Here is a 27,365-nt window from a genome sequence, read left to right as displayed (position 1 = left end):
GGCGGCGGGCGGCGTCTCTGTACCCTTCAGTGGCCTAGCACTGCGCGGTCCGTCGGGGTCGCGTGCCCCGCGACCCCCGCCTCCCATCCCTTCTCTTCAGCCCGGGGGTGCGGCCATGGCGTGGCAGCGGCGGCCCAAAGCCGGCGTTGGGGCTCGTGGCGCGCTGGCGCTGCTAGCCCTGGCCCTGTGCGCGCCCGGGGCCCGGGGCCGAGCGCTCGAGTGGTACTCGGCCGTGGTGGGCACCGAGTACGTGGCCCCGAAGACGAACCTGACGGTGTGGAGCGTCTCGGAGAGCGGCCGCTTCGGCGACAGCTCGCCCAAGGAAAGTGTGCAGGGGCTGGTAGGGGTCCCGCGCGCGCCCGACGGAGACCCGGAGGGCTGCGCGCCCGACACGAGCTTCATAGTGCCCGGCTGCCGGGGGTCCGCGCCCTGGGTCGCCCTGGTGGCGCGCGGGGGCTGCACCTTCAAGGACAAGGTGTTGGTGGCGGCGCGGAGGAACGCCTCGGCTGTGGTCCTCTACAACGAGGAGCACTACGGGAACCTCACTGCGTCCATGTCCCACGCGGGTGAGCGGGGCCGGGGAGCGCGGGAGCTGGAGCGGGAACTTGGCGCTGGCAGCGGCTGCGAAGTGGGCTGAGGCGCGACTTTGATGGCCTCCGGCTGTCGGAACTTTTAGGGAAGCACTCGATGTGCTCCGTGTGGCTCCCCGGGTGCTGTTGGAAAGGAGGCAGATCTACAGACAAGCTTTGCCTTTGATTATTGAGGTGAAAGGAAGTGCCATCTGACGGAGGCAGTGAGGCGAACTAAAATTAAAATCCAGTGGAGGACGATTGTGGTTCTAACAGGTGGGAAGTCTCATGATTCCTAATCATGGGTCCCTTTCCATTAACCACTCGCCAAAGTCAGGGTTGGGGGTAGTGGATAGGAATTGAAGTTCTTCCCCAGCTCACTCCATGATCGGGTTGTCCCTTAACCACGTCAAGTGATGGCCTGGTGGCACTCTGGTTTCTTCACTTTCATGAAGCATGTGTGAATGTTCTAAACTTGGAGTTAGAAAACCTATATTTAAGTTCGGTATGTTTTCTCACTTGCTAAATACAGGACTGTAACACTGGCTATACTACCAGTCACATTCGTTGGGTGTTGAGTTTAGGTGAAATTTTAAAAGTTAACTTGTGTTCATTCAAGCAAAGACCGTGCTATATGCCAGGCGACCCTCCCTACATACGCTGTGCCCCTGAGAAGTAGGTTGCATCTTCAGGCATTAATGATAGTTTAAAGCATTAAATTGTGGAAAATGTCATCCTTGGAACTGAATTCTAGGTAAGACAGGACAGTACACAGAGAGTATATTTTTGTTATGCCTTCTAAGATTACGTTTGCTTTATGCCTCAGGGGCGATTGACTCATTCTATACTTTGATTTTTTTTTTTCCCCCTCCAAGTTTCTGCTGTTACTAAGTCAGACATCTTTTTTCCTGTACTTCTGTGTTTTGTTCTGTTTTGGCTTTTTGAATGCAAGTTCAGGACCTAACAGTAAAATGAGGACAGAAAAGTAACATTGGATTTGGCCTATTGGAGTGCTGGGAACACTAGACAGTTAGTTGACAGTTGAGGAAGTGGGAATTGTTTGGACTGCTCTGTTGAGAAGGTTGTCTGAAGATTGAGAGAGATGGGTAGAAACTGTAGGGGCAAGAGAAGGTCGTGCAGGAGATGGTAAGGTGTGGTTGACATTGGGTGGAAGTGATCTGTAGAGACCCAGGGTAGAGGTGACTGAAGGCATCAGTCCTTTAGAAGGCTAGGTTCAGAACCGGGTTGGCTTCAGTACAAGGACAATTCCTCAGTTGCAACAGGAAGGGGGGTGGTGAGAATGAAAGCAGATGTCCGTGTGATGGCATTTAGCTAGGCTACCACCTTTGGTGCAGTTATTCCAGTGACTTCAAATCTACTTAATTATCATTATATCCGAGACATGTTTCCACAAGACTGTCATGAAAGGCCCTGTCACATTTCATATAGCATTCCAGATACATCCTATCAACAGTATTCCCAAGTTTAGTAGTTCTGTCAAAGAAAAGAGGTTAGTGTGCCATGATTCCCTGATGCTGGGCCCTGTACACACATCTTAAGTAGACTTTTTCTTTTAAATGGCAGGCTCAGCGACCTGCAGTTTTCTAAATGTATTTACTACATTTTTGATGATGACTTAAACAGCTTTCTAGGCTAGTAGCAATTGTTCTAACCATGGTTCAGCAACCTTGCTTATATTATTGGCATATAATTTATCCAGGCCCAGAGAAACACCTCTTTGTTGTTCATTTGAAATCCTCTTCTTGGGGGCTTTTGTTCCCATTATTGCACAAAAATAATTCTGTTTGAGAAAAAAGGCAAAAGAAGCAAAATTAGCAATTTTCTTAAAAATGTGTTAAAGCACACAACGTGTAGACAGTGTGCTCAGTGTTCTGCTCACTTAATGTTCCCGAAATCCCCTGAAGGTAGATACTTTAACCTCATTGTACAAATGAGGAAACTGATGCTCAAAGAATTAAAATGATTGGCCCAAGATAACAAGATGATCTATGGCCAGATGATTCTTTGTTGGAGAGGGGGTTGTCTTGTGCATTGTGGGATGTGTAGCTGCATCCCTGGCTTCTACCCACTGTATCCCAGGTAGCATTCCCACAGTTTGACAACCAGAAATGTCTCAGTGCAACCAAATGTTCACAGAATGGGGAGGGGGTGACAAAATCATCCAACATTTTGAATCACTGACCTTTATTTTATTTGGTAGCAGTGTGACTAATGGATTAAACAGAGGAAAAGCTGGAAACAGAGAATCCAGTTAGACTGTGGGGGCAGTCCAAATAGAAATACAAGGACCAGTACTGCAGTAGTGACTGCAGAAAATGAATAGAAAGACCCTTGCAGAACTTGGCCCAGTTAGGTACATGAGTACAACTATATTGTGATGTTTGAGAGTGTAATTTAGAAGTCAGAACAGGAGCCAGCTTTTGAGATACTTGAACTGGAGGTGACCATTTAGAGCCTGGAAGTCAGCTCAGACTCAGGCCTCCTATATTTTGTCAAAATGTGGCTGGAGCCAGGAAAAAACTGCTAACTCCATGGTTCCCAGTGTTCTTGTGTAATACTGGTTTTCTGTGAAATAGGTAGAGGGGTCTGCCTGTAAAATTGATACTGGAAGTCCCTTCCCAAGTCTCAGGGAGAGTTTCTCCAGTTTTTCTGAAACCTATTGCTTGCCTCTACTGGAAGCCAGCAAAAGATACTTTTTGGATTTAAATCAGTATTTTATTGTGCCTCTAAAAAGATTATGACTTTAAGATAATATTCTGTCAGAACAAACATAAAGACTGTTACAGTAATGCCCAAAGTTAATTCCATTTACTTTAGTGGACTTATATTCATTGAGCAGTCACTTTGGGTCAAGTATTGTACCTGCTGAGGGTTAGAAATGCGTAAGACATATACCTGCCCTTGAGGAGTTTATGTTCTAGTGGAAGTGATAAACAGAACTTTCCAGACAATATGGTTTGGACCCTGACAGAATTATATGCACAGGTGGTTAGGAAGCATAGAGGAAGGGCATCTAATCTGGGTATTGCAGAGGTGTAGAAGTTAGCTTGACCAAGATAGATAGAAATTGATAAAAGTCAAATCATCAAAATGAAAGCTTTTATAGAGTATTGGCCTTAACATAGATATGTTGGTTAATAAACAGGCTGATCCTTTAGCTGGAATCTTGGCATAGCCTTTTAAGAATAATACTTTTGTTCTTCTAACAATTATTTACTGAATGCCAAGTACTAGCAAAGTTTAGAACTATGTTTGAGGAAAGGGCCAGAGTTGGGATGGAGGGGAGCAGGAGAGGTTACAAATATCCCTGTATGAGAAATCCCTGACCTTTAGAGAGTTCACATATTGAGAGGTGTGTATTTTGTATTTGCAGAGCATGGTAAATAGTCATTTATGAGTGAATAATAAATTCTTGATGATCTATAATGCTACACTGTCAAAAATAATCTAAAAATTTAGATTTAAATTTAAAATGCATTTTGATGCTATAGGAAAACAGAAATGGTACCTTATAGCGTAGGACAGTTCCCAGAAAGGTTAAGTTTTGAAGGACAAGTTAAAGTTTGTGGGGAAAGTGTGTGTAGTGTGTGGTAGAGGTGGGTGGGCTATAAGGCATTCTGAGTGGTGGGAATAGCGCTGCAAAAAAGTTCTCAATGAAATTGTTGAGTAGTATATTCGATAAATACAGACTATTGTAGAAGAAGCCAAATTGTCCAAAACATAATTTAAAATTCTACAGTACCAGAAAGAGAATTGCATTTATTTGAGGGTCCTCCTTACTCACCCTAGCCAGCCATAAAAACATTTCTTTTGCATAACGGCTTCAAACTTCCAAGACATTTACATTCATATCTGGTGTACTATTTCCCCAGCTAAGGAGTCTGTAATTCTCCTTATTGGGTCATTTCAACTGTAGTACTAGAAGGTAAGCCAATTATTCAGATTGATGCATTCATGCAGAAACCCTTTTAGGGACATCACTGCTTGATGCTGGAGCTACAGAAACTAATAAAGAACAGGTAGTACTTGTCTGGTGAGGGATGGAGACCTATAAAGAAATTATAGTAGGTGTGTAAGAAGAGATGTATCTAAGAGGCATTGATACATTGACTGCAGGTGATCTGAAAAGCCTTCAGTTGAACTTATGCTGAATTTTAAAGATTTGACCAGGAATTCTCCAGAGGGGGAAAAAGTGGAGAGAGTATGGCAGTTAAGTTATTGGAAAAAAGAAAACCTGGAAGTTCATGGGATTCTCTTGCTGGAACTTTAAAATGTGATTTCTTGCTGCCTGAATTAGTTTTCTAGAACAGAAATCTAATCCACTACTTTAAATATTTCAGTAGCTCCCATCTCCTTCAAGAGAATGTTGAAATCAACTTGGTTGTCTTGTGAGAAGAAACAGTACACTAGCCTCAAATGTCACTTGAAGCTATTGACCAAGTCAGAATTTTTTACATTTTTTTTTTTTTGGTTTGTTTTTCACAAGATGATAAGAGGAACACAGAAATTTCAAAAGAAATGGAAATACAATTTTACTTTTGGCACAGAAGAATTTTAAATTATGTTATGGGTATTTGGCTTGCTAAAAATACTATATTTGATATTTATTATTGCCAAAAAGTAAGTTTAGGATCATGTACTGAGTGCAAAGACATTGTACTAAGTGTAAGACAAAAATAAAACTGAAACTGCCTTCAATGAGTTTTTCTGTCTAATGGTGAGGTGTATAGGTTTTTTTGGAGGGGGAGACATTGTGCGATGACCATTTTTAGTCAAGCAAGATTGGTAGCAATGATAAGGCCTAGGGGAGAAAAAATTCTAAGGACTTTTTCTCTCTGGTTCCAAGTCTTTGAGTTTCTGTGCTTTCTCTGAGGAAATTCAGCTATTTAGTTTGGAAATAAGCTATGATTTGTTCTCATGTGCCAATTGAGGCACAGTTGTACAGGATAACTTGAGCAGCTTAGCTCTCTAGGATTGGCCCAGAGAAGCGGTGATGCTTCCGGAGGTAAGGGTGGTGCTGGCTGCGGTGCCTGTGCCTGGCACCTCCTGGGGTTGTGCAAGTACTGACCCTGAGCAACTGCCCTGCCTCCAGTTCATCTCCAGAAATGTTCTGGAAAAGCAAATCAGAGTGGAAAGAATCTTCATTCTGAGTTTGTTAATATAAAATAGTTCCCGGAAGCAATCTTGCTGCTATGATTGTAGTATAGTATGCTTATAGCAAACTATAAGCATAGTTTAGCCCTCATCCTGGGCAGTTTTAAAAAAAATAATAATTTCTTTTATCTCAGTGAGTGAGCTAAGATTAATTTCCTAGGTGAGAATTTTCAGATTGACATTACAAGTGTTTTCAGCTCAGGGTGTCTGATATTCATGATGGCAATGTCCTTTCCCCCACCCCTACCCAGTCTTGAGATTTTAGGTGTTCAAGAACCTCTCTAATCTCAGTTAATCTTCCACCTCAACTGGGCTGGTCGCCATCCAAAATATGTATTTATGATGGTTTCACAGTCTAGAAAACCTCCCTTCTTTTGTTTGGTAAACTGTTTTTCTTTTTTGAGATATGGCTCAAATGTTCCTCCTGGGGAAAGATACTCCTACACCCCAGACAAAATTATCCCCTTCTACAGCTCTTTGTTATTTGCTTGTTAAATAAGTGGCAGGTCAAAATAGGCTCATTCTCGTCCCCATTTTATAGTTGCAGAAACATTCTCGGGATCAATTTGTCCAGACCTCCAGGCAGTGGATACCAGAGTTAAGATTTGAACCCCGGTCTGTGTGGCTCTGAGGCCTGTGTCCCACATGAAGGGGGACAGGGAAGGAATGCTACCTCAGAGCTGGATCTTCAGACCTTGGAAGTGGCTTTTTAGGTGTCATATGACATTGAGCAACTCACTCAAGATATCTGAGCCCTCAGCTGTAGAAAGATAATGTGGTCTTTTTCTGCTTCAAATGAGATATAAATGTGAAAAGTGCTTCACAGTTGTTTTTCCCCCATTACCACACAAAGAAGGTGATACCAGTACCAGAAACTGTATCAGCTATAATCAGAGCATAGAAACAAATTTTTTTTCCTGTATAAAAGCTTTTAACTGAGATGGGAACATAGAACATTACACTGTTCTTTCTACTTTAGAATGTACTTGAAATTTTCCACAAAAGAAGGTTTATAAAAAAGGCTTTTAGCTTGTAAAGTGCCATATAATTGTATGTGGCATAACTAGCATAATTGTTTGTATACATATCTTTCTTAACTAGTAGCTGTTGATTTTCCTGAAGGCAAGAAACACCTTCCTCCCCAGTGATGACAGGGTAGGTCCTGTGAGTGCAGGGAGACTACATTTCTTGCTGCGGGCTCAGGTGGGTCATAGGATCAGCTTCCAGACAGGAGCCACCTTAGAAGGGTGCCCTTCTGGTATTTCAGTAAACTAAATCCTGATGACCGAGATCCACAGTGGATTTGCTACAGATTAAATTTCTCTCTTCAATAAAAGTCTTATAATGTGATTTCGTGTAATGTTAGAGAACATTCTTTATACACATTTTAAAATTATTTTTCAATAGATAATATGTGCACATGGTGCAGAATTTTTACTGTGCAAAGTAAGGCTCCCACCCCACCCTGCAGCCACCAGCTCCTCTCCCCAAAAGCAGTCACAGTCCCCAGTCTCTGGGGTAGCCTTCCAGAGGTATTGTGTTGGTATGAGCATACAGCTCTGTGGGGTATTTTTTTAAGGCCATCATGCTATCCACACAGTTTTACATGTTGCTTCTTCTCTCTTCTGTCTATTATCAGTACTTTACAGAGCTGCTGGTTCAACCTTTATACACATACTGTAATTTATATAGCTGTTTTCTTTTTGATGGCCATTTAGATTGTGATGTTAAAAATTTAGGAAAAATCATTGACAATAAATATCTTTATAGGTATCTCATTGTATACATGTGTAAGAACATCTGTGCAGTTAAGTTCCTAGACACAGAATTGCTGGGTCAGAAAGACAAGCATTTAAAATGTTTTGATAGCATTGTCTTCCATACAAGAGTGTAATCAGTCATTCACTCCCCCAGCAGTGTGCAAGAGTGCTGATTTATGCTTACTCTTGCCAATATAGTATATCAGACTTTTGATCTTTGCCAGTCTTACAGATAATGTGTTTTTATTTGCATCAAAACTTTTCATATGTTTAAAATCCATTTCCTAGGGGGTGACTGCCAGTGGGCACAGGTTTCTTTTTGGGGTGATGAAAATGTTATGGTATTAGATAGTGGTGATGGTTGCACAACTTTGTGAACCTACTAAAAACTATTGAATTGTATACTTTAAAAGGATGAATTTTACGGTATGTGAATTATATCTCCATAAAGCTGCTATTTTAAAAACCTGTTTGTATTTTCTTTTCTGCAAACCAACTTCATATCCTTTGTTTTTCTGTTCTTTTTCTTATAGGAAATTAGTTTTTTGTCTTTATTACATTACATCTATTTTTCCTAAGTTGACTATTTGACTTTTGACCTTGATTTTACTGTCTTTTAGCCATGGAGAAAATTTTTATTTTTCTTTGTCAAATCTTTTTTTTTTTTTAAAGAACCTCTGAGGCAGTTTTCATACTTGCAGAAGTTTTTCTCCAATATCATATATTTTTAATCCCCATGTTTCTTTTGACCCGTGTATGTTTTCTCTCCCCACCCCCCCACCTCCCGCCTTTTTTTCTTCTTTTTTTTTTCTTTTCTTTTTGAGACAGTCTCTTATTCTTGCCACCTGAGCTAGAGTGCAGTGGCATCATCATAGCTCATTGCAACCTCAAACTCCTGGGCTCAAATGATCCTCCAGCCTCAGCCTCCCGAGTAGCTGGGACTACAGGTGCACACCAAGATGGCGGGCTAATTTTTCTATTTTTAGTAGAGACAGGGTCTTGCTCTTGCTCAGGCTGGTCACGAACTCCTGAGCTCAAGCTATCCTGCCGCCTCTGCCTCCCAGAGTACTAGGATTATAGGCATGAGCCACCTCGCCCAGCCTATTTTCTCTTTTTTTAATATATTTAAATCTTTGATTTACTTGGAATTTATTTCCATGTAAATTATGAGAAAAGGATGCAGCTTTTTTCCCCCAAATGATACCTAGTTACCCCTACATGATTTTTTTTTTAAATAATTCATTTTACCCTGTAGCTTTGGAATGTGGTTTTACCATGCACTAAATTTTTTCATGTATTTGGGTCTATTTTTGTGTGTTTTATTCTGTTTCATTCTGTGGGCATCTTCATATGTCACTGCCACACTGTTTTAATTACTTTATAAACACTAGTCCAGGTTTTACAGTTTAAAAAGTTTTTTGATCATCTTATTTTTCCCCTAAGTGAACTTTTAGAAGCAGCATTTTAAGGTTTTTTGTAATCACATTGATAACGTATGATTATTGCATTAATTTATGGCTAGATTCCTGTAAAATTATTTATTTTACTCCTTTTTTTCTGTCTCTCAATTTTTTTTGTCTTGTGTCTACTTATGCCCTCAGAGCAATGTTAAATAATAGTAATCATAGTAGAAATTCTCATACTGCCCCCCTGATTTTAATGGACATGCTTTAGGCATGATGTATTAATATTCATAAGTGAAATTGGTCTGTATGGTTCCTTAAAGTTTGGTGCTAAACTTCACCTGTGAAATTGAATGGTGCTCTGGCTTTTGGGGAATAGTTCTTAGAAACTTATTCTACTACTTCTAATGAAATTGGTCTGTTTTCTCTTTTGGAACCAGTTTTGGTAACTTACAGTGTAAATGTATAGATAACCATAGTATTTTTATATTTCTCTGAACTTTCTTTGTATCTTATTTTGTGTTCTTTAATTGATTTCTTTGTTCTTTCCTACAGGAACAGGAAATATAGTTGTCATTATGGTTAGTTACCCAAAAGGAAGAGAAATTTGGGAGCTGGTGCAAAACGGAATTCCAGTAAAGATGACCATAGGGATTGGCACTCGTCATGTACAGGAGTTCATCAGTGGTCAGTCTGTGGTGTTTGTGGCCATTGCCTTCATCACCATGATGATTATCTCATTAGCCTGGCTAATATTTTACTATATACAGCGTTTCCTGTATACTGGCTCACAGTTTGGAAGTCAGGTAATTGTGGATAACTCTTTTAATTTTGTTCTTTAAAAGATAGTTCATGAATAAATCTCATGTACTGCTTAAAGTTACATTTGACCATATTCTTAATTTTATTTTCACTCATGATACTTAAGTAGTCATAATGACTCTTTGAAAAGAACTTTTTAATTGGAGTATGTTAAATCCCTGTTTTGTAGAAAATTAGATACCTTTAAACTGGGACATTTTTTGCATGTTTGGTTCCTGCAGGTACCCTCTTTGCCTTTTTCCAGACATAAAAGATTGACAAACAAGCATGAGATAGAGTGGACCTGCCCTCATGTAACGCTGGTTCTCTGACTAGTCCTAAAGGCAAAGAGTACAGAGGAAGGGCCTCCTGTCTCCATTGTGGAGCAGCTGTAAAGCCATTTGTCTGTCCCAGTGACAGAAAAGAGTACAGTCCAAGAGCCAGAGGCTTCCCAAGCAGGTCTTTTGAAACACACTTAACTCTGTCATCATGAAATGTTGACCTCTCTGACTTGATGACTAGGAAGGGCCTTTTCCTTTTAGAAATCTTAATAGATGAGTGTATGGGACCCAATCCTCACTTGTTACTTTCTTGCCAACATTGAAATAGAGGAATTGAAAATAAGTATTTTTGGCCAGGTGCATTGGCTCATGCCTGTTATCCATGCACTTTGGGAGGCAGAGGCGAGAGTACCACTTGAGGCTAGACGTTGGAGAACAGCCTGGACAACATAATGCGACCCCATTTCTACAAAAAATTTTAAAATTAGCCTGGCCTGGTAGTGTGTACCTTAGTCCCAACTACTTGGAAGGCTGAGGCAAGAGAATTGCTTGAGCCCAGGAATTCAAGGATGCAGTGAGCATCACTGCACCCTAACCTGGGCAACAGAGCAAGACTGTCTCAGGGAAAAAAAGAAAAAGAAAAAAATAAGTATTTTTGATCTCATAGCTCTTAAGTTACATATGGCTGTTCTATATATTAAAACTTAAATGGTTTTTTATTGTTTTGGAAGGTTTTGGTTTTTTTTTTTTTTTTAAGTTATATTCAGTGTAGTTCTTTGACTTTCTCTTTTTTCTTTTTTTTTTAAATGAAATATATTTTTACTTCTTTTTTTCTTATGTTTGTTTTTGGCAGTGCCCAACAACAGGAGACTTTGCCTTTTAAATGAAATTTTTTCTGTTTGCTTATATGTGTGAATTTCTTTAAAATAGTGATTAAATTTACATTTTCAATAACGATAATATTTTCCTACCCAAGAGCCATAGAAAAGAAACTAAGAAAGTTATTGGCCAGCTTCCACTTCATACTGTAAAGCATGGAGAAAAGGTAATATTTTCATGAATTTTGTTTTGTTTTGTGATTTAGACTAGGCAATATGTATGTGCTTATTGTGCCGTATGAGAAGAGCCTTCCAGATGTGTGCTAGCCACTAGTCATATGTGGTGATTTACATTTAAATGAGTTTAATTTAAAATTGAGTTGCTCAGTCACACTAGCGACATTTCAGGCACTCAGTAGTCACATTGGTTGGTTGTTTCCCTACAGGACTATGCCAACATTCCCACCAGTGAATAAAGTTGTGTTGGTCAGACCCAGAATAACTATGAAGAAACTAAAGAATGTGAAGTCTACACCCTAGATCCTTGATACCTTAAACTCTTTTCTGTTAAATCTGAGACTACTTATCCATTCTCTGTGATTCCATTAAATAGAAGGAGAAAATACTGGGATTTGTGAAAAAGAAGGGGAGAAACTTGTTTTTGAAACTACTTTTTAAAAAAGAAACATTTTGACATGGCCAATCTGAGACTTAAAAGTTCAAAATCATACCAGAATTTTAAAGCATTTTTGGCATAGGACAAATCCTGAATCTAGAACCTCAGATTCTTAAAGGGTAGATCCCTTAAAATGAAAACTATTGGTAATGAAGTGGTATCTATTCTTTTAATAGTCTGTCTTGTATGCTGTGAAATGTTGATACTTGTATTCAGCTATTTTGATTTTCATGTTATTTCACTAAGTTGCTATTCCACCCTCCAGTCTCCACTCCCCTTTCAAAAAAAAAAAAATGAGTAAAAGATTATACCCTTTTTACAGGTTATAATCTCTTCCTCTGACCTTAAAGGTTTAAAAGAAAAATAACACGTTAAATTATAGATATCTGGGTTTTTTTAATTTGGAATTTGGTGTTAATGGTTTATGTGATATATTTAATACTAAGATACTGTTAGAATTGTATTGGTAGGTACCATTTCTTCCCTAATAGCTTTTACATTATAGTACAGTTCAATTTTAATAGTTTGTGCAAGGTACTGGTTTTTTTCCATGCAAATGTGTTGAACAGAAAAAGTAAAAAATAAAAACAAAAAAACCTCATAGTTTAAGATTAGTGTCTGATTTACAAATCACTGATGGTCCTTGGGGAGAGAGTTTCCAAGTAATACCTGTGACAAACTGCACACATTCAGCACAGGCAGTTACTTGAGAAGCATGTGGTTTTACAGTTTTCTTGGAATGTGCCTTCTACGTACTCTCCTTAGCAGGAAATCTCGGTTCTTAAGCATGAGAAGATGTGTATTCATATGTATAATTTACTGAATTGAATCTTTGAGAACATAATATTAATTATATCAATATATAAATATAATTGTATAAATTATATAAATATAATTAATATTATCCTCTTCCTGTACAGAACATTTTTGCAAATATGCCTCCAGGGACTGTTTTTTAAAAGTTGTCAGAGGAACGGTTAAAAAAAGAGGATCGGCCGGGCGCTGTGGCTCACATCTGTAATCCTAGCACTCTGGGAGGCCGAGTCGGGAAGATCGCTTGAGCTCAGGAGTTCGAGAGCAGCCTAAGCAAGAGCGAGACCCTGTCTCTACTAAAAATAGAAAGAAATTAGCCAAACAACTAAAAACAGAAAAAATTAGCCGGGCATGGTGGCGCATGCCTGTAGTCCCAGCTACTCGGGAGGCTGAGGCAGGAGGATCGCTTGAGCCCAGGAGTTTGAGGTTGCTGTGAGCTAGGCTGACGCCACGGCACTCACTCTAGCCTGGGCAACAAAGTGAGACTCTGTCTCAAAAATATATATATATAAAATAAAAAAAGAGGATCCCTAAATGGTTCATGAGTATATACAGACAGTCCCCAATTTAAAATGATTTGACTTAAGATTTTTCGACTTTATGGTGGTGCAAAAATGATACACATTCAGTAGAAACCATATGAATATCCATACAGCCACTCTGTTTTTCTTTTTCAGTATAATATTCAATAAATTACATGAATTTATCAAAACTATATCATAAAATAGGCTTTCTGTTAGATTATTTTGCCCAACTGAGGCTACTGTAAGTGTTCTGAGCACATTCAAGGTAGGCTAGGCTAAACTGTGATGTCCATTAGGTTAAGTTTCTTAAATGCATTTTCAGCTTACAATATTTTTTTGGTGGGTTTTTTTTTTTTTTTCATTTTTCAAAAAATGTGCATATATTCATGGTGTACCAGTTCAATTTTGCCACATTGCTATATTGCATTGTGGTGAAGTTAGGGCCTTCATGTGTCTGTTACTGGAGCAACACATGCTGTACCCACCAAATAACCTCCCATTATCCTCACTCCCACACCCCCACCTTTCTCTGTCTCCACTGTCCATCGTTCCACACTCTGTTTCCATGGGAACTCCCAGTTATAAGTGAGAACATGTGGCATTTGTCTTTCTGTGTCTGAGTTGTTTCCCTTAATCATGGTCTCCAGTTCCATCCATGTTGCTGCCAAAGACTTGATTTCATTCTTTTGTTATGGCTAAATAGTATTCCACTGTGTATGTATACCACATTCCCTTTATCCAATCCTCCATTGATGGACAGTTCCATATCTTGGCTATTGTGAATAGTGCTGTGATAAACATACAAGTGCAGATATCTTTTTTATATATTGGTTTCTTTTCCTTTAGGTGGATATCCAGTAGTGGGATTGCTAGATTATATGATAGTTCTATTTTTAGTTCTTTGAGAAATCCATACTATTTTCCATAAAGGTTGCACTAATTTATATTTCTGCCAACAGTATATAAGTGTTCCCTTTTTTCCACATCCTCACCAACATCTGTTATTTTTTGTCCTTTTAATATAAGCCATTCTTACTGATGTAAAGTGATATCTTGTGGTTTTAATTTTCATTTCCCTGATGATTAGTGACATTGAACTTTTTTGTAGCTTGTTGGCCATTTGTCTTCTTTTAAATATATATATTCATGTCCTTAGCTCACTTTTTAATGGGGTTATTATTTTTTTGTTGAGTTCCTTGTAAATTCTGGGTATTAGTCGCCTGTCGGATATATAGTCTGCAAATATTTTCTCCCATTCCCCGGTTGTCTGTTCACTCTGTTGATTATTTCTTTTGCTGTGCAGAAGCTTTGTAAAGTCTCATTTGTCTGTTTTTGTTTTTGTTGCCTGTCCTTTTGAGGTCTTAGTCACGGATTCTTTACCTAAACCAATGTCCAGGAGCTAGATTTTCTTCTAGCAGTTTTATAGTTTCAGGTCTTATATTCAAACCTTCAATCCATCTTTAGTTGATTTTTGTATATGGTGAGAGATTAGGGTCCTCAGCCTACAATATTTTCAACTTTCAGTAGTCAGGACATAACCCCATGGTAAGTGGAGGAACATCTGTATATAGGTTTTCTGGCAGTTTTACACCTTAAACTTATACAGAAAAATGTTGTTTTCTTTGATCTACATCTTATCCACTTCTGGAGACTAGTGTTTGTTTTCTAATTCTTTTCTTCCGGACTCATTCACAGTAATGTACAAACTTGCAAACCATTGTTAGAGACTTTAAAAAATATTTCATCATTCTTGCATATTATATGATAAATGATATTTACTTTCATTGCAGCATATAATTTAAAATGTTAAACTTAATTTTAATACAGTTTTTAATAACAATATCTACATACAGAATCAAATTTTTACTGCTTCGTTGTTTAACAAGTGGTGCACATGGCTAAATGTATTTTTAAATATAGTAATTACATGAGGACAGTGTAGCCATGTTTCATAAGATGAACTTGCTCAAATCACAGCCACATGTAACCATTCGTTGATGGTTCCTCAATCCCTGTCACAGAATCCCAGGAAAGAGAATCTTATTGGCCTATCTTTGATCAGATGACCACTCTTTCCCTGGCTGCTTTGGTTTGGAGTGGGGTGTGGATCATGTGTTACCTTGGGAAGTAGGGAGGGCTGATACCACTAAAAAGGTCTATGACCCATACATAGATTCTTAGAAGTGGAAATTTTGTCACAAAACTGCTTCCTCCCCAACAATTTTTGTTTCTTTGTATCTTTGTTAATTTATCAGATGAAAAATAGTAACTTTTTTGTAATTCTTTTATCACTAGTGAGGAAAGTATTTTCAGATATTTAACCATTTGCATTTTCATATTTGCAAGTTGTAACGCTGTTCTTTACCAGATGTAAATTCGGTGTTTTTTTAATGATTCTAGAAAATAAGTAGCTTATTGTATATTCATTCTTTTTATATTATGAATTTTATGTTTGAAAAATAATTTACTATAATATAGCAGACAGTTATATTTCTACAGTCCTTAAAACATGAATACTTTATTTTTAAAAAACCATGAACACTAGCTTCATAAATTACAAACACTGTTCACGTCTGATTAGGCAGACAATGAAATCTTTTTCCTTTTCAGCCAAATTCTTTAGATTATTTCTTCATAGTGGTAAAAAGTAAATACCAAGTACAATAATTTGTGTTTCAGTTTCAGGTTGTGCCAAAGTAGAATAGAATTTATCATTGTTTAGGCAGGATATAGTGAGTTTACCAAGCATATCCTATGTATTAATACCAACAATAAATTCTTTCCTTTTCTTTTTACAGGGAATTGATGTTGATGCTGAAAATTGTGCAGTGTGTATTGAAAGTTTTAAAGTAAAGGATATAATCAGAATTCTGCCATGCAAGTATGTTTTGTTGTTTTTTTTTTTTTTTTTTTTTTTTACCTACTAAGATGTTAAAAAATGCCAGACAAGTTTCAGGTTTCTGACAAAAGAGTTGCATGTTTTTTATGATATGAAGATCTTGCTATCTTGTGACCACCTCATCTTTTAGAAAAGAAGCTTGGACTTGAATATTGTCTTCAAGGCTCTTTAAAATTGTTTTGTTTAGGAGACTCTTAAGTGACCATTAAGACTCATTAAAATTGTTTGTCATAGATCAGCTTTTAGTCTTATAAGCAAGGACTTCATTAGAATCCTAGGCATTTCATTACACATTTAGCCATGCAAAAAGTAAGCTTTGTTGGGAGCAAGGAAATTGAAGGACCCAGGGGAAAGGGCCTGAAACAGCCATGAGTGGGTCAGGAGGGCAGTGGTTTGCACCCTCGGTTTGGGTTCTTTCTGAGGTTGTGTAAACTATGTATTCTTCCCTTTGGCTGGTTACACTAGGGGCTTTGTTTTAGCAACAGGAAGTTGCAGTTGCTGTTTTGTTTTGTTTTGTTTTGTTTTAGTAATGGAATACTTTGATAAGTTTTTGAAAGAACTGCTTTGTTGGCAGAAGGGTTCATTTTGTGTACAGAAATTATCTTTAAGTCTGATCAACTTTATTTATACTTCACACCTAGTAGAAGCAAGTCACAGGTTAATTTACAATTATATTTTGCTTTATTTACAGAGTACTTTAATATATGTACAAGGACTTTATAGTAGATTAAGTTCTTGATAACAGTTTCCTGAATAAACGTAGCTGGCTTAAATCTACAGACATTTATATGGGGTAGATGCAGTGGGTACTTAATGAATTGGGGTCAGTATAGGTTGATCATGTTCTGTAGAAAGTTATTAAACTAGAAAATAATTTTTACTCTGTGCTGGTTTAGGGCAAGTCTTCCTGACTTGGAAATGATGCTAATGATGCTGCACAGATGCACAGCACAAGGGCACTGGGGCGAAGCTGAGGTGGTGCTTGACCCTCAAGCGCAGACGTGTTACACGTGCACGTTCCAATGGGTTTTGACTCCCCCTCTGCATTTTCTTTTGTGCTTTATGTAGCAAATTTCCCAATAAAACCAATATGTTTCTTTTGTGTCTTTGTAAAAATTATACCTTAAGTACTGTGATTTTTGACTCCACTAGCAAATTTCTGTTTGAAGAAAAGGTCTTCAAACATGAATAATGATTATGTCTGTGCCTGGCGCAGTCATATGTATGTTGCATGTGCCCCTCAGAGCAGCCCCTGGTGTAGGTGCATAGAGGGTAGGAAGCTAGTTGAGCGTCACAGCTGGAGTTTGAGTCCAGTCTGTCTGGCTCTAAAACCTATATTCTTAATTCCTTTTCTTCATCACACATAGAAAACGGATTCATCACATAGGAAGAAAGGTTAGCCAACTAAGACAAATCAGTAAAAGAAGAAAAATATATATCCCTTTTTTCATTTTTTATTCTGAAAGTGATAAGTGCTCACTATAGAAAAATGTAGAGTATTCAAAAATGTGTAAGAGAGAAAATAAGTTAAGCTTACCATCCAAAGATGATTTGTTAACATTTGCTGCGTTTCAATTTGCATCATTTTATATAAGTCATCTTATAAGATACTACCTTGTATAGTATAGTGTAAGTATACTGTCTTATATTTTATATAGTCATTTTAAATAAAGTACTATCAGTTTAGCATTAATTTATTGACTACTATTAGTTTATGCCACATTTATTCCCAAAAGGCTTTTAAATAACTTGCAGGGGCACACAAAAATGTACAACCTAGCATGAGGTGAAAGTAAGCCATGCTATTTTTGTGTAGTGAAGGGAAAATTTCACTAGAAGTGCCGGATTCTATTTAACATGGAAGATAAAGTACATAATGACTTACGATAGATGAGTAGACTAGAATGTTGATTTGACGTCAGGTAACTTGTAATGAGAGGGTGAGTTGGTACAATGTCTTATTTCCTTTATAAGTTATATAAAACATTTATTTTAAAACATTAACACATACTTAATTTTTTTAGGCATATTTTTCATAGAATATGCATTGACCCATGGCTTTTGGATCACCGAACGTGTCCAATGTGTAAACTTGATGTCATCAAAGCCCTGAGATATTGGGTTTGTTACATTTTTGTTTATATTCAATCTCTGCCCCAGTTCTTCCTGAGTGATTAGAGGCAAAAGGAATGGGCAAAATGCACCTTATAACATCCTTGTGGTTCTCTGAAGAAATTACTTCTTTATTAGAAATGAAATCTTAAGGCGTCCAAAAAAAATCAATGCACTAAATTTATGATGATAGAATATGCTATGATGTTTCCCAGAGAGAAATACGAGCAATATATTTTGGTTTACTACACTGCAGAATATATATATGCCAGATAGTTTTGTATAAACAATAATCATAAAATATTTGAAATCTAAGGCACCTCATAAATTTTCAGGCTTAATGTACACATTTTACATGTGAGGAAATTGAAGCCAATACTTGTTGATATCAGTTCTCCCTATTCTTGGGTTCGAAATAGTGCTAGGGAAATTTGTCCTGCATTGAGTTTGGTCCATCAGTTTGTGATACTTAAATGGTCTGAGGGACCTTCCTCAGAAGACACGAGGGCAAAGTGGAAGAGAGATCTTTATAGTAGGTAGCCACGTGCCTTACATATATAATTATGTTTGATCCTCACAACTGCTGTATGAAACTGCTACTATCCCTATTCTACTAAATAGAAACTCAAGCTTAGAGAAGTTACATAACTCATGTGAGGTCACACAGCTAGTTAACGAAGAATCAGCCTTCAAATTCAAGTTTGCTTAATTCCAGGATTTACACCTTACCCAAAGAGGGGGACATAGAGGGAAAAAATAGATTTTTCTAGGTGGTTATATTATTTTGTTTTTAGAGTCTCGATATAATCTATTACTAATGTCTCAAAATACTATTAATAAAGTTTTAAAATAAAGATCTTTGGGAAAAAGTAATTTATCAAATGATATTTTTCTGGCTGCTAAACATATTTTTAGAGTGTTTTATAGATAGAGTTTATTGTAGAATTAGAAACTACAGTGTTTTGTGGGGGTTTTGGTTTATTTGTTTGTTTTAAGATAGGGTCTTGTTCTGTTGCCTTAGCTAGAGTGCAGTGGCATCATCATAGCTCACTGCAACTTCAAACTCCTGGATTCAGCCCATCCTTCAGCCTCCGCCTCCTGAGTAGCTGGAACTACAGGCACGTGCCACCATGCCCAGCTAAATTTTCTATTTTTTTTGTGGAGATGGAGTCTCCCTGTGTTGTTCAGGCTGGTCTCAAATTCCTGGCCTCCGGTGATTGTCCCAGCTCATCCTTCCAAAGTGCTAGGATTACAGATGTGAGCCACCACACCCAGCCAATTTTATGATGATCATTTTATGCAGCTTTAAGGCATAATGGCTATGGCTGTGTAAGCTTCTGTAATGGCATGGCTAAAGAACTGACCCGTGAAACAATACTGTTACTGTATTTAAGCAGATCTGCTTAAAATGTCTTCTTATCTTCTAGCTTAGTGTATCCTCAAAAGATACTTAAGAGCCCTCACCCTTAATAACTACTATAATTCTTTATGAATTATGTTTTTTAGATGTGAGTTCCAGAATGCCTCACTATATGCACACAGGCAGAGGAAGTTCAGCATTCAAGAACTGTCTTACTAGAAACTCAGAGTGTTTTGCAGTCTAGAAAATTTCTTTCCTTGAAAATTTCTAAATTACACTTATTCATGGTTTTCAATAATTGTAGCTCTGTTTAGCATGGCATAACATGCTTTCTTCGTGAACCTGGTTCATCCCCTCTCTCTGCTCCAGGAACTGTAGCTTAGATGAGAGGATGAGCCTTTGAGGGACGGCATTTTAAATAATAGAATATAGGGACCTTGACAGATTTTTTTCTTGGTGAAGTTTTAGAACTCTTTCCTTCATTAGATATCCCCTGAAGCTCATTCAAAGTTGTTTTAAGGAATCTCACTGACTTTAGCACAAAGACTTTAATCCTCCTGAGTTTTCTTTTTAGAAATATAGCTAATATATAGTTCATATATTAAAAATCAAAATTCTTCATTTTACATATGGTTGAGTTGCTTACTTAGAATGTTAGTTTCAGAAATCTAGAATATATATTAATATATATATCCAGAATGACTATTTTTTCAAGAACAGAACCTATAGTGACTTAAATCTAAGAAATTTACTTATCTTGCCCTTAAAATTTTCCATTTTTAGACAATATGCTATTTTCTTTAGACCCATCGGCCCCTTCTGCATTGGATTTTTAAATGACATGCTATCTTGTAGTAACTAGTTCTCTATTTCCTCATAGCCATAGTGAGAGTCGCCAGCAGTCCTTCACACAGACTTAAAGGCAATCTTTTGGTTTGCAGCTGGACCTACTTCAGTTTGCCACTTGTCACTTGTTTTCATTCATTCGGCAAGCATTGATCAAAGGATTGCCGTGTAAGGTGTTAGATCTGAGCTGGGCTCCAGAGAGGCAAGGATGAATAAGACACAGCCGCTCCACTCATGGACTCCTGGGGATTTCCTTTTGTGGACTGGTGGGGGTCAGGGCGTACACACAGACACAACATGGCAAGAGAGGCATGTTCTGAGTGCCGTCTTTGGGAGCATAGAGGAGGAACACATCCTGTGTCAGGTGGAAGCAGGAAGATGGAGGAAATGGACTTGACGGGGCGGCCGAGCTGGACATTACAGGATGCATCAGACATATCAGTGTATCGCAGGTTGATGACGTGTCCGCAGGGGTGAAGCGATGGGTTGGAGGCTGGCAGGCACTTAGGTTGGGGGCCGGGTGAGCAGGAGCTTGGGTGTTGTGGCGGCACCACAACTACAGGATTTGTCACTGGTGTGTCAGGAACAGGGGTGGGAGGGTGTTTAGTTACTGATGAGGGAGGAGAGGGCGGGTTCCAGAACACAGGTGGAGAAGGGGAGGGGGGGTGGGGGGGTGGTAGGAGTAGCCGGCCAGCAGTGCCTGAGCCCTGAGAGCACCAGGAGGGAGGTGGAGTGCCCATAAGGGGTATTTTTACTTGAAGTAATGGTGAGACTCTGAACCATGTGTTCACAGTCAACCTGCAGAAACCCCTCACTTAGTCAGTCACTTCACCAGCAGTTCCATCTACTCACAACACAGCTTTGACTCTGGTATTAACCGGAAGAGGTTTTTGCACATCCCTCAGTGCTGAGACTTAGTGTAGTAGTGCTGATGGAGTCTTTGGCCCTCACTCTCCTTATTTTCTTTAAAACAGCAAGTGGCAAAGGGAGGGAAGTTGGAGGCAAACTGTAGCTGACAGACACCCTATCTACAAAGAAGGAGCCAGAAGTTTGTTTTTGTTTTTTGTTTTTTTTCAAGAAAATCAAAATACAGTCTGAAGCCCTCTGTTGCTCAGAAGCCTTGTTAGTCTCTGAAACCCTAGTGCTTCACGGGAAGACAGCACGAGGCAGTAATCAGAGTTCATGGCTACGGCCTAAGTGAGCAGCAGGCAGCCAGACTGGATCCCATCCTCTGTCCAGGAGGCAGGGAAGTGTGAGAAAGCTTCACTTCTGTCAAGTAGTTTAAAAGGTAGCATTGTTTGTATCAAGGGGGGGAAATGGTTTTTAAAATAAAAAACATGTAGGTCTTAGAAAGCTGGTTGTTGAAAAGTAATTGGTTTTTTCATGCTAGATAAAAGAGACATGGATGTGCTTTTTGCCAGGTTCAGGGTATAAAAGTACAGAGTATATTATATGAATGATGAGCCAGATGATAGATAAGCTTTGGTCTTGTTACTTTCCTTAGAAAAGGCATTTTCTTCTGTTGTGATTCTCAAGGGAGAGCCAGAAGACGTGCAGGAGACGCCTACTCCAGAATCTCCCCCCAGCAGGGTTGTGGCTGCAAATTGGAGTCTGACTGTATCCGATGATGACAGAAGCAATGGGAGCAGTCTGCCATTGGCTCCCCCTGCTGAATCTGAGCCACCTTGTGATGCCAGCTTTAAAGGAGATGCAGGTGAAAACACAGCGCTACTAGGTGAGAAGCCTGCAGATTATGAAACCATGGAATGCCGTGAGTAGATGAATTAAGAAATACGTAAAATGCAGAAAAGCATAAAGGAAAAAATGGAAACCATAATCTCACACTCAAAGATACCATTTTAACATTTTGATAAATATCTTTCGAGTTGTTTTTTGAGAAATTTATAGATGTTTAAGGATGGGGGAGCATCCTTCATGTGCTGTTAACCTTTTTTTACTTAGTGTTTGAAGCTCTTTCTGTGCCAATAAATAGATAATTTTTTTATAGCTACCTAGTATTACATTTTGGATTTTCTGTAATTTCCTTAAATTACTAATGGACATTTATTATCAGTAGCACTTTGAAGTCATTATGTGTATATATTATCTTAATCACTTGTCTTATCATCTGTCGTTCTGATAGGTAAAATATGGTGAATTGTATTTGTTTACTGATGAGGTTACCCTCTTTTCATATTTGTTGATCATTTTGATTCTCCTATGAATTGCTCATTTCATTCCTAGATTTTCTATGGAGACACTAATTTTTTTATATTCTTAGAGTTCTTTATATATTGAAAATATTAGGTTCTTGTCATATACTTTATATGTTTTCCCTCCAATTTCTGTCTCTTGGACTTCTTGTTGTTTTTTACTAGATAGAAATTAACTTTTATATCATTTAGTTTCCCATTCTTTCATGATTCTGCCTTTGATAGCATTAAAGGCATGTTAACTTAGGAGGGTCTTTCTCATCTCAGGATTATAAAGATACTGACCTATATTTTGCTAGTACTTGTGGTTTTGTATTTTACATTTAAATCTTAATCCACATGGTTTAATATGAGGGGAAATTTAACCTATTTTTTTCCAAACATTTAACCAGTTGTGCTCATATTGTTTGGTGAAAAATAATTATTTGCAAATAATATGTTTTGGTATTTGCAAGACAAATTCCTTCATCTTTATTCTTCTCTTTGAAAATTTCTACATTTTTAAAAGATTAATTCTAAAATCATTTTGCTAAGTAAAAGAAAATCCCATCAGAATTTTTATTGGAATTAACTGGGGAGAATTGATGCTTCTAATTTTGAATTTTGCCATCCTGGAAAAGGAAGCTTATGAGTCAAACTAAATCTGTTTGTTTCTAACGTATTTAAGTTCTTGAGGCAAAGATAGGTAGAAATACTAGAACTTAAGTTTCAAACCAGTACCAGAGGAAGAAAGAATGCATTGTGAACGAAAAAAGGAGAATGGATTTCAGAGAATTACAAAATTGTAAAGGTCAGGCTATTGTAGGCATTCTCTTAACCAGCTCTCCAGCCAAGACTGGACCACTTTACGAGGCAAAGGTAGCATGTTGAGTTTATAAATGGTTCTTATTTTTAGGACTCTCATATTGAGCCAAAGTGCATACCTGTGTGATTTTTGCCATTGCCTTCAGACTCTGGAAAGAAAACTAAATTTGTTTTCTCTAGTACATGACCACCCTTAAGATATTTAAAGACAGATACCTTTATCCTGACTAAAGGTCCTTCAAAAGCAGTCTCCAGATTTTTCTACATTGTTATTACTGGTAATGTATTATAGTTTACCATCACGCAGCTCAATGCCCTCTTAGAACTAGGATAATATAATTTGAAATAGTGGGCAGAAATAAAGAAGGTAGAAAGAGAAACTAAGACCATTCAATCCAGCAGTCCCACTCCTGGGTATCTACGGAAAGGAAAAGAAATCATTTTACCTATACCTATACTCGTATGTTTATCACAGCACTATTCACAATAGCAAAGACATGGAAATCAACCTAAGTGTCCACCAACAGAGGATTGGCTATGGATGATGTGGTGTATACACACACACAAACACACACGCACACACATGATGAAATAGTATACAGCCATAAAACAATGAAATCCTGTCTTTTGCGGCCACATGGGTGGAACTGGAGGCCATTATCTTAAGGGAAACAATTCACACAGAAAGACACATACTACATGTTCTCACTTTTAAGTGGGCGGTAAATAACGTTTACATGTAGAGTGTGCAATGATAGTCATTGGAGACTCAGAAGTAAGGAAGGGTGAGAGGGGATTGAGGGATGAGATACCGCTTAATGGGTACAATGTATGTTATTTGGGTGATGGTTACACTGAAAGCCGAAAATTCACCACCATGCACTATATCCATGTAACAAAACTGCATTTGTACCCTTAGATTTATTTAAAAAAAAAAAAAAAAAAAAAGAGGTTTACAAAGCAACAGAATGTCAGACATGGTCTGAAGCAGCTGGGTTCCCCCTCCTCCCCACTCCACCCCCTTTTTTTGGTTCACATTCTGTTTTCTTTCATTGTACTTTTTTTTATTCCCAAATATTGTTCACCAGCAAATTTTCAGGTAATTTATGTGTTTTTGTTTTTTGGGGTTTTTTTTTGTTTGTTTTTTTTTTGAGACAGAGTCTCACTTTGTTGCCCAGGCTAGAGTGAGTGCCGTGGCGTCAGCCTAGCTCACAGCAACCTCAAACTCCTGAGCTCAAGGGATCCTCCTGCCTCAGCCTCCCGAGTAGCTGGGACTACAGGCATGCACCACCATGCCCAGCTATTTTTTTCTATATATATTTTTAGCTGTCCATATAATTTCTTTCTATTTTTTTAGTAGAGATGGGGTCTCGCTCTTGCTCAGGCTGGTCTCGAACTCCTGAGCTCAAACGATCCGCCCACCTCGGCCTCCCAGAGTGCTAGGATTACAGGCGTGAGCCACCGCGCCCGGCCTAATTTATGTGTTAATGTTCCTTCTACCTTATAACAGTAACAATATAAATTGAAAAACATTAAATTAGAAAAATCAGTTATTTTATGCAGACATTAGTTCTTCCAGAATATAATGTAGTTTCAGTTAGAGTTGAGACAACATTCACTAGACCTTTGGGAGCAGCTAGCAAGTGGGTATGGAAATTATTAATGGTAGGCCCCAGGGGATGTGCTTCCCTTCAGCCTGCTCCCTGACGTCCAGCTGACCCTCTGCTTCCCTCTCATGGGGGCGGGGAAGGGCTTCATAGGATTTGATTCGGGGGTGGGGAAGGATCGGGCTGATGTTGGTTAAAGGGTACAGGTTTCACTCAGGAGTGAGTTAAAGAGATCTGATGTATAACGTGGTGACCACAGTTAATAACAATGTGTTGTTGTTGGCCGGGCGTGGTGGCTCACGCCTGTAATCCTAGCACTCTGGGAGGCCGAGATGGGTGGATTGTTTGAGCTCAGGAATTCGAGACCAGCCTGAGCAAGAGCGAGACCCCGTCTGTACTAAACATAGAAATTATATGGACATCTAAAAATATATATAGAAAAAATTAGCCGAGCATGAGGGCACATGCTTTTAGTTCCAGCTACTCGGGAGGCTGAGGCAGGAGGATCGCTTGAGCCCAGGAGTTTGAGGTTGCTGTGAGCTAGGCTGACGCCACGGCACTCTAGCCCGGGCAACAAAGTGAGACTCTGTCTCAAAAAATATATATATATATATAATAAAAAATTAAAAAAAAAAAAAAAACCAACATGTTATATACTTGAAAGTTGCTAAGAGAGTAGATTTTATGTGTTCTCACCACAGATAAATATATGATGTAATACACATATTAATTAGCGTGATTTAGCCATTCTATAATATATACATATTTTAAAATGTTATAAACCATAAATATATACTTTTTCTGTTTTTGGAGACAGGGTCTCACTCTGTCACCTAGGCTGGAGTGCAGTGGAACCATCATAGCTCACTGCAGCGTTGAACTCCTGGGCTGAAGTGATCCTCCTGCCTCAGGCTCCCAAGTAGCTGGGACTACAGGCGCGCACCACCACCCCTGGCTTTTTTTTTTTTTTTTTTTTTCCCTGAGACAGAGTCTCACTCTGTTGCCCGGACTAGAGTGCCGTGGCGTCAGCCTAGCTCACAGCAACCTCAAACTCCTAGGCTCAAGCAATCTTCCTGTCTCAGTTTCCCGAGTAGCAGGGACTACAGGCATGTGCTACCATGCCTGGCTAAAAATTTTTTGTATATATTTTTAGTTGTCCAGCTAATTTCTTTTTTTAGTAGAGACAGGGTCTCGCTCTTGGTCAGGCTGGTCTCGAACTCCTGAGCTCAACCAAACCTCCTGCCTCAGCCTCCCAGAGTGCTAGGATTACTTACAGGTGTGAGCCACTGCACCCAGCCTACAATTTTGTCAATTTAAAAAGTAAATGTTTAAAACTTGGGGGAAAGTTTGATAAGGTTACTTATGTTATTTCGCCATTAAAAATTTTAAATTGGCGGTCGGGCACGGTGGCTCACGCCTGTAATCCTAGCACTCTGGGAGGCCGAGGTGGGCGGATCGTTTGAGCTCAGGAGTTCGAGACCAGCCTGAGCAAGAGCGAGACCCCATCTCTACTAAAAATAGAAAGAAATTATATGGACAGCTAAAAAAAATATATATATAGAAAAAATTAGCCGGGCATGGTGGTGCATGCCTGTAGTCCCAGCTACTCGGGAGGCTGAGACAGGAGGATCGCTTGAGCTAAGGAGTTTGAGGTTGCTGTGAGCTAGGCTGACGCCACGGCACTCACTCTAGCCTGGGCAACAGAGTGAGACTCTGTCTCAAAAAAAAAAAAAAAAAAAATTTAAAAAAAAAAAAATTTTAAATTGGCAAAAAGAAGATATTTCTTTTTGAAATATTTGGTTCTGCTGCTATCTTTAAGGAAGTATTCTATTGCTATAAGAAGCCTTTTGTGCTGAAGTGACTTTGCACTGCTATTTTGTACTCCTAGTAATACTCTTTAAATGCCACCTCCTCTTCTTCCTTGCCATCTATAAGTGGGGGTATATAACATACTCATTGGTACCTTGTAGGGTTAGCATATAGTACCCAATAAATGGTGGCTGTTGTTTTCATTGGCAACAACGTCATCACCATAGCTACTTGTTTGACTTGGAAATATCTCTAGTGCCACCATCTCAGGCTGAGTCTATTTATAGCACCATGCTGATCAGATTAATATTGGTTATGCGAATACTGGGAAATCTCTCATACTGTACATGGGGGAAATGTTCACCTATTTTTCTTGTTGACTGTCTCTGGAATGGGCTGTCATTTTTGCATGTTGTTTTATTTAAATTTTTCTGTATATTATCTTGAAATAAGTAACTGTGTTTGTGTTACTGAAGTTCAGAATGTTGACTGACGGCCTGACATAGGATGGCTTTTATTGCTTTGTTGTAGAAGCCGGCAGGAGCGCCCCTCAGCATGGAGGACCTGTCTCCGAAAGCATTTGCTCACTGAAGTGTCCCCGACAGAACTTTGGCTTGAACTAAAGGACTTTTTTTTTTTTTTTACTTTAGCACAGTTTGTATATTTGAAAATAATGTACATTATTTTACCTTTCAGATTCTGGTTTGATATACAGAGGGCTAAGATATTCTTTTAGAAACTTTTTGATTTCCCTTCATATATTTATCTACTAAAATATAGTATTTACAATAAACAATGTGTTGTTTCAGATTGTTCTAGAGACAACTAGGGAAGGCACTCTAAAGGACAAGTGGTGGTTCTAAATACTAGACTGGCTACTACGGTACTGTGAAAA

At 38.6% G+C, this 27,365-nt stretch overlaps 1 protein-coding gene across 2 annotated transcripts; it reads left to right on the top strand.

The window, feature by feature from the left end:
• On the top strand, positions 1-27,365 carry RNF149 (ring finger protein 149). 2 transcript variants are annotated; one of them, XM_069494030.1, is made up of 7 exons: positions 1-566; positions 9,463-9,713; positions 10,966-11,034; positions 15,619-15,701; positions 17,744-17,840; positions 21,574-21,772; positions 27,002-27,365. In XM_069494030.1, exons 1-7 carry the CDS (start codon positions 116-118, stop codon positions 27,091-27,093), a joined length of 1,242 nt encoding a protein of 413 aa, XP_069350131.1. In that variant the 5' UTR covers positions 1-115; the 3' UTR covers positions 27,094-27,365. The 2 variants fall into 2 exon arrangements, with proteins under 2 accessions (XP_069350131.1, XP_069350130.1); XM_069494029.1 differs by having other exon boundaries at positions 21,574-21,808.

Source organism: Eulemur rufifrons, chromosome 19 (assembly GCF_041146395.1).
Source record: "Eulemur rufifrons isolate Redbay chromosome 19, OSU_ERuf_1, whole genome shotgun sequence".
Taxonomy (NCBI): domain Eukaryota; kingdom Metazoa; phylum Chordata; class Mammalia; order Primates; family Lemuridae; genus Eulemur; species Eulemur rufifrons.
Note: the sequence above shows the minus strand (reverse complement) of the source record. Positions and strands in the feature narration are given on the sequence as shown.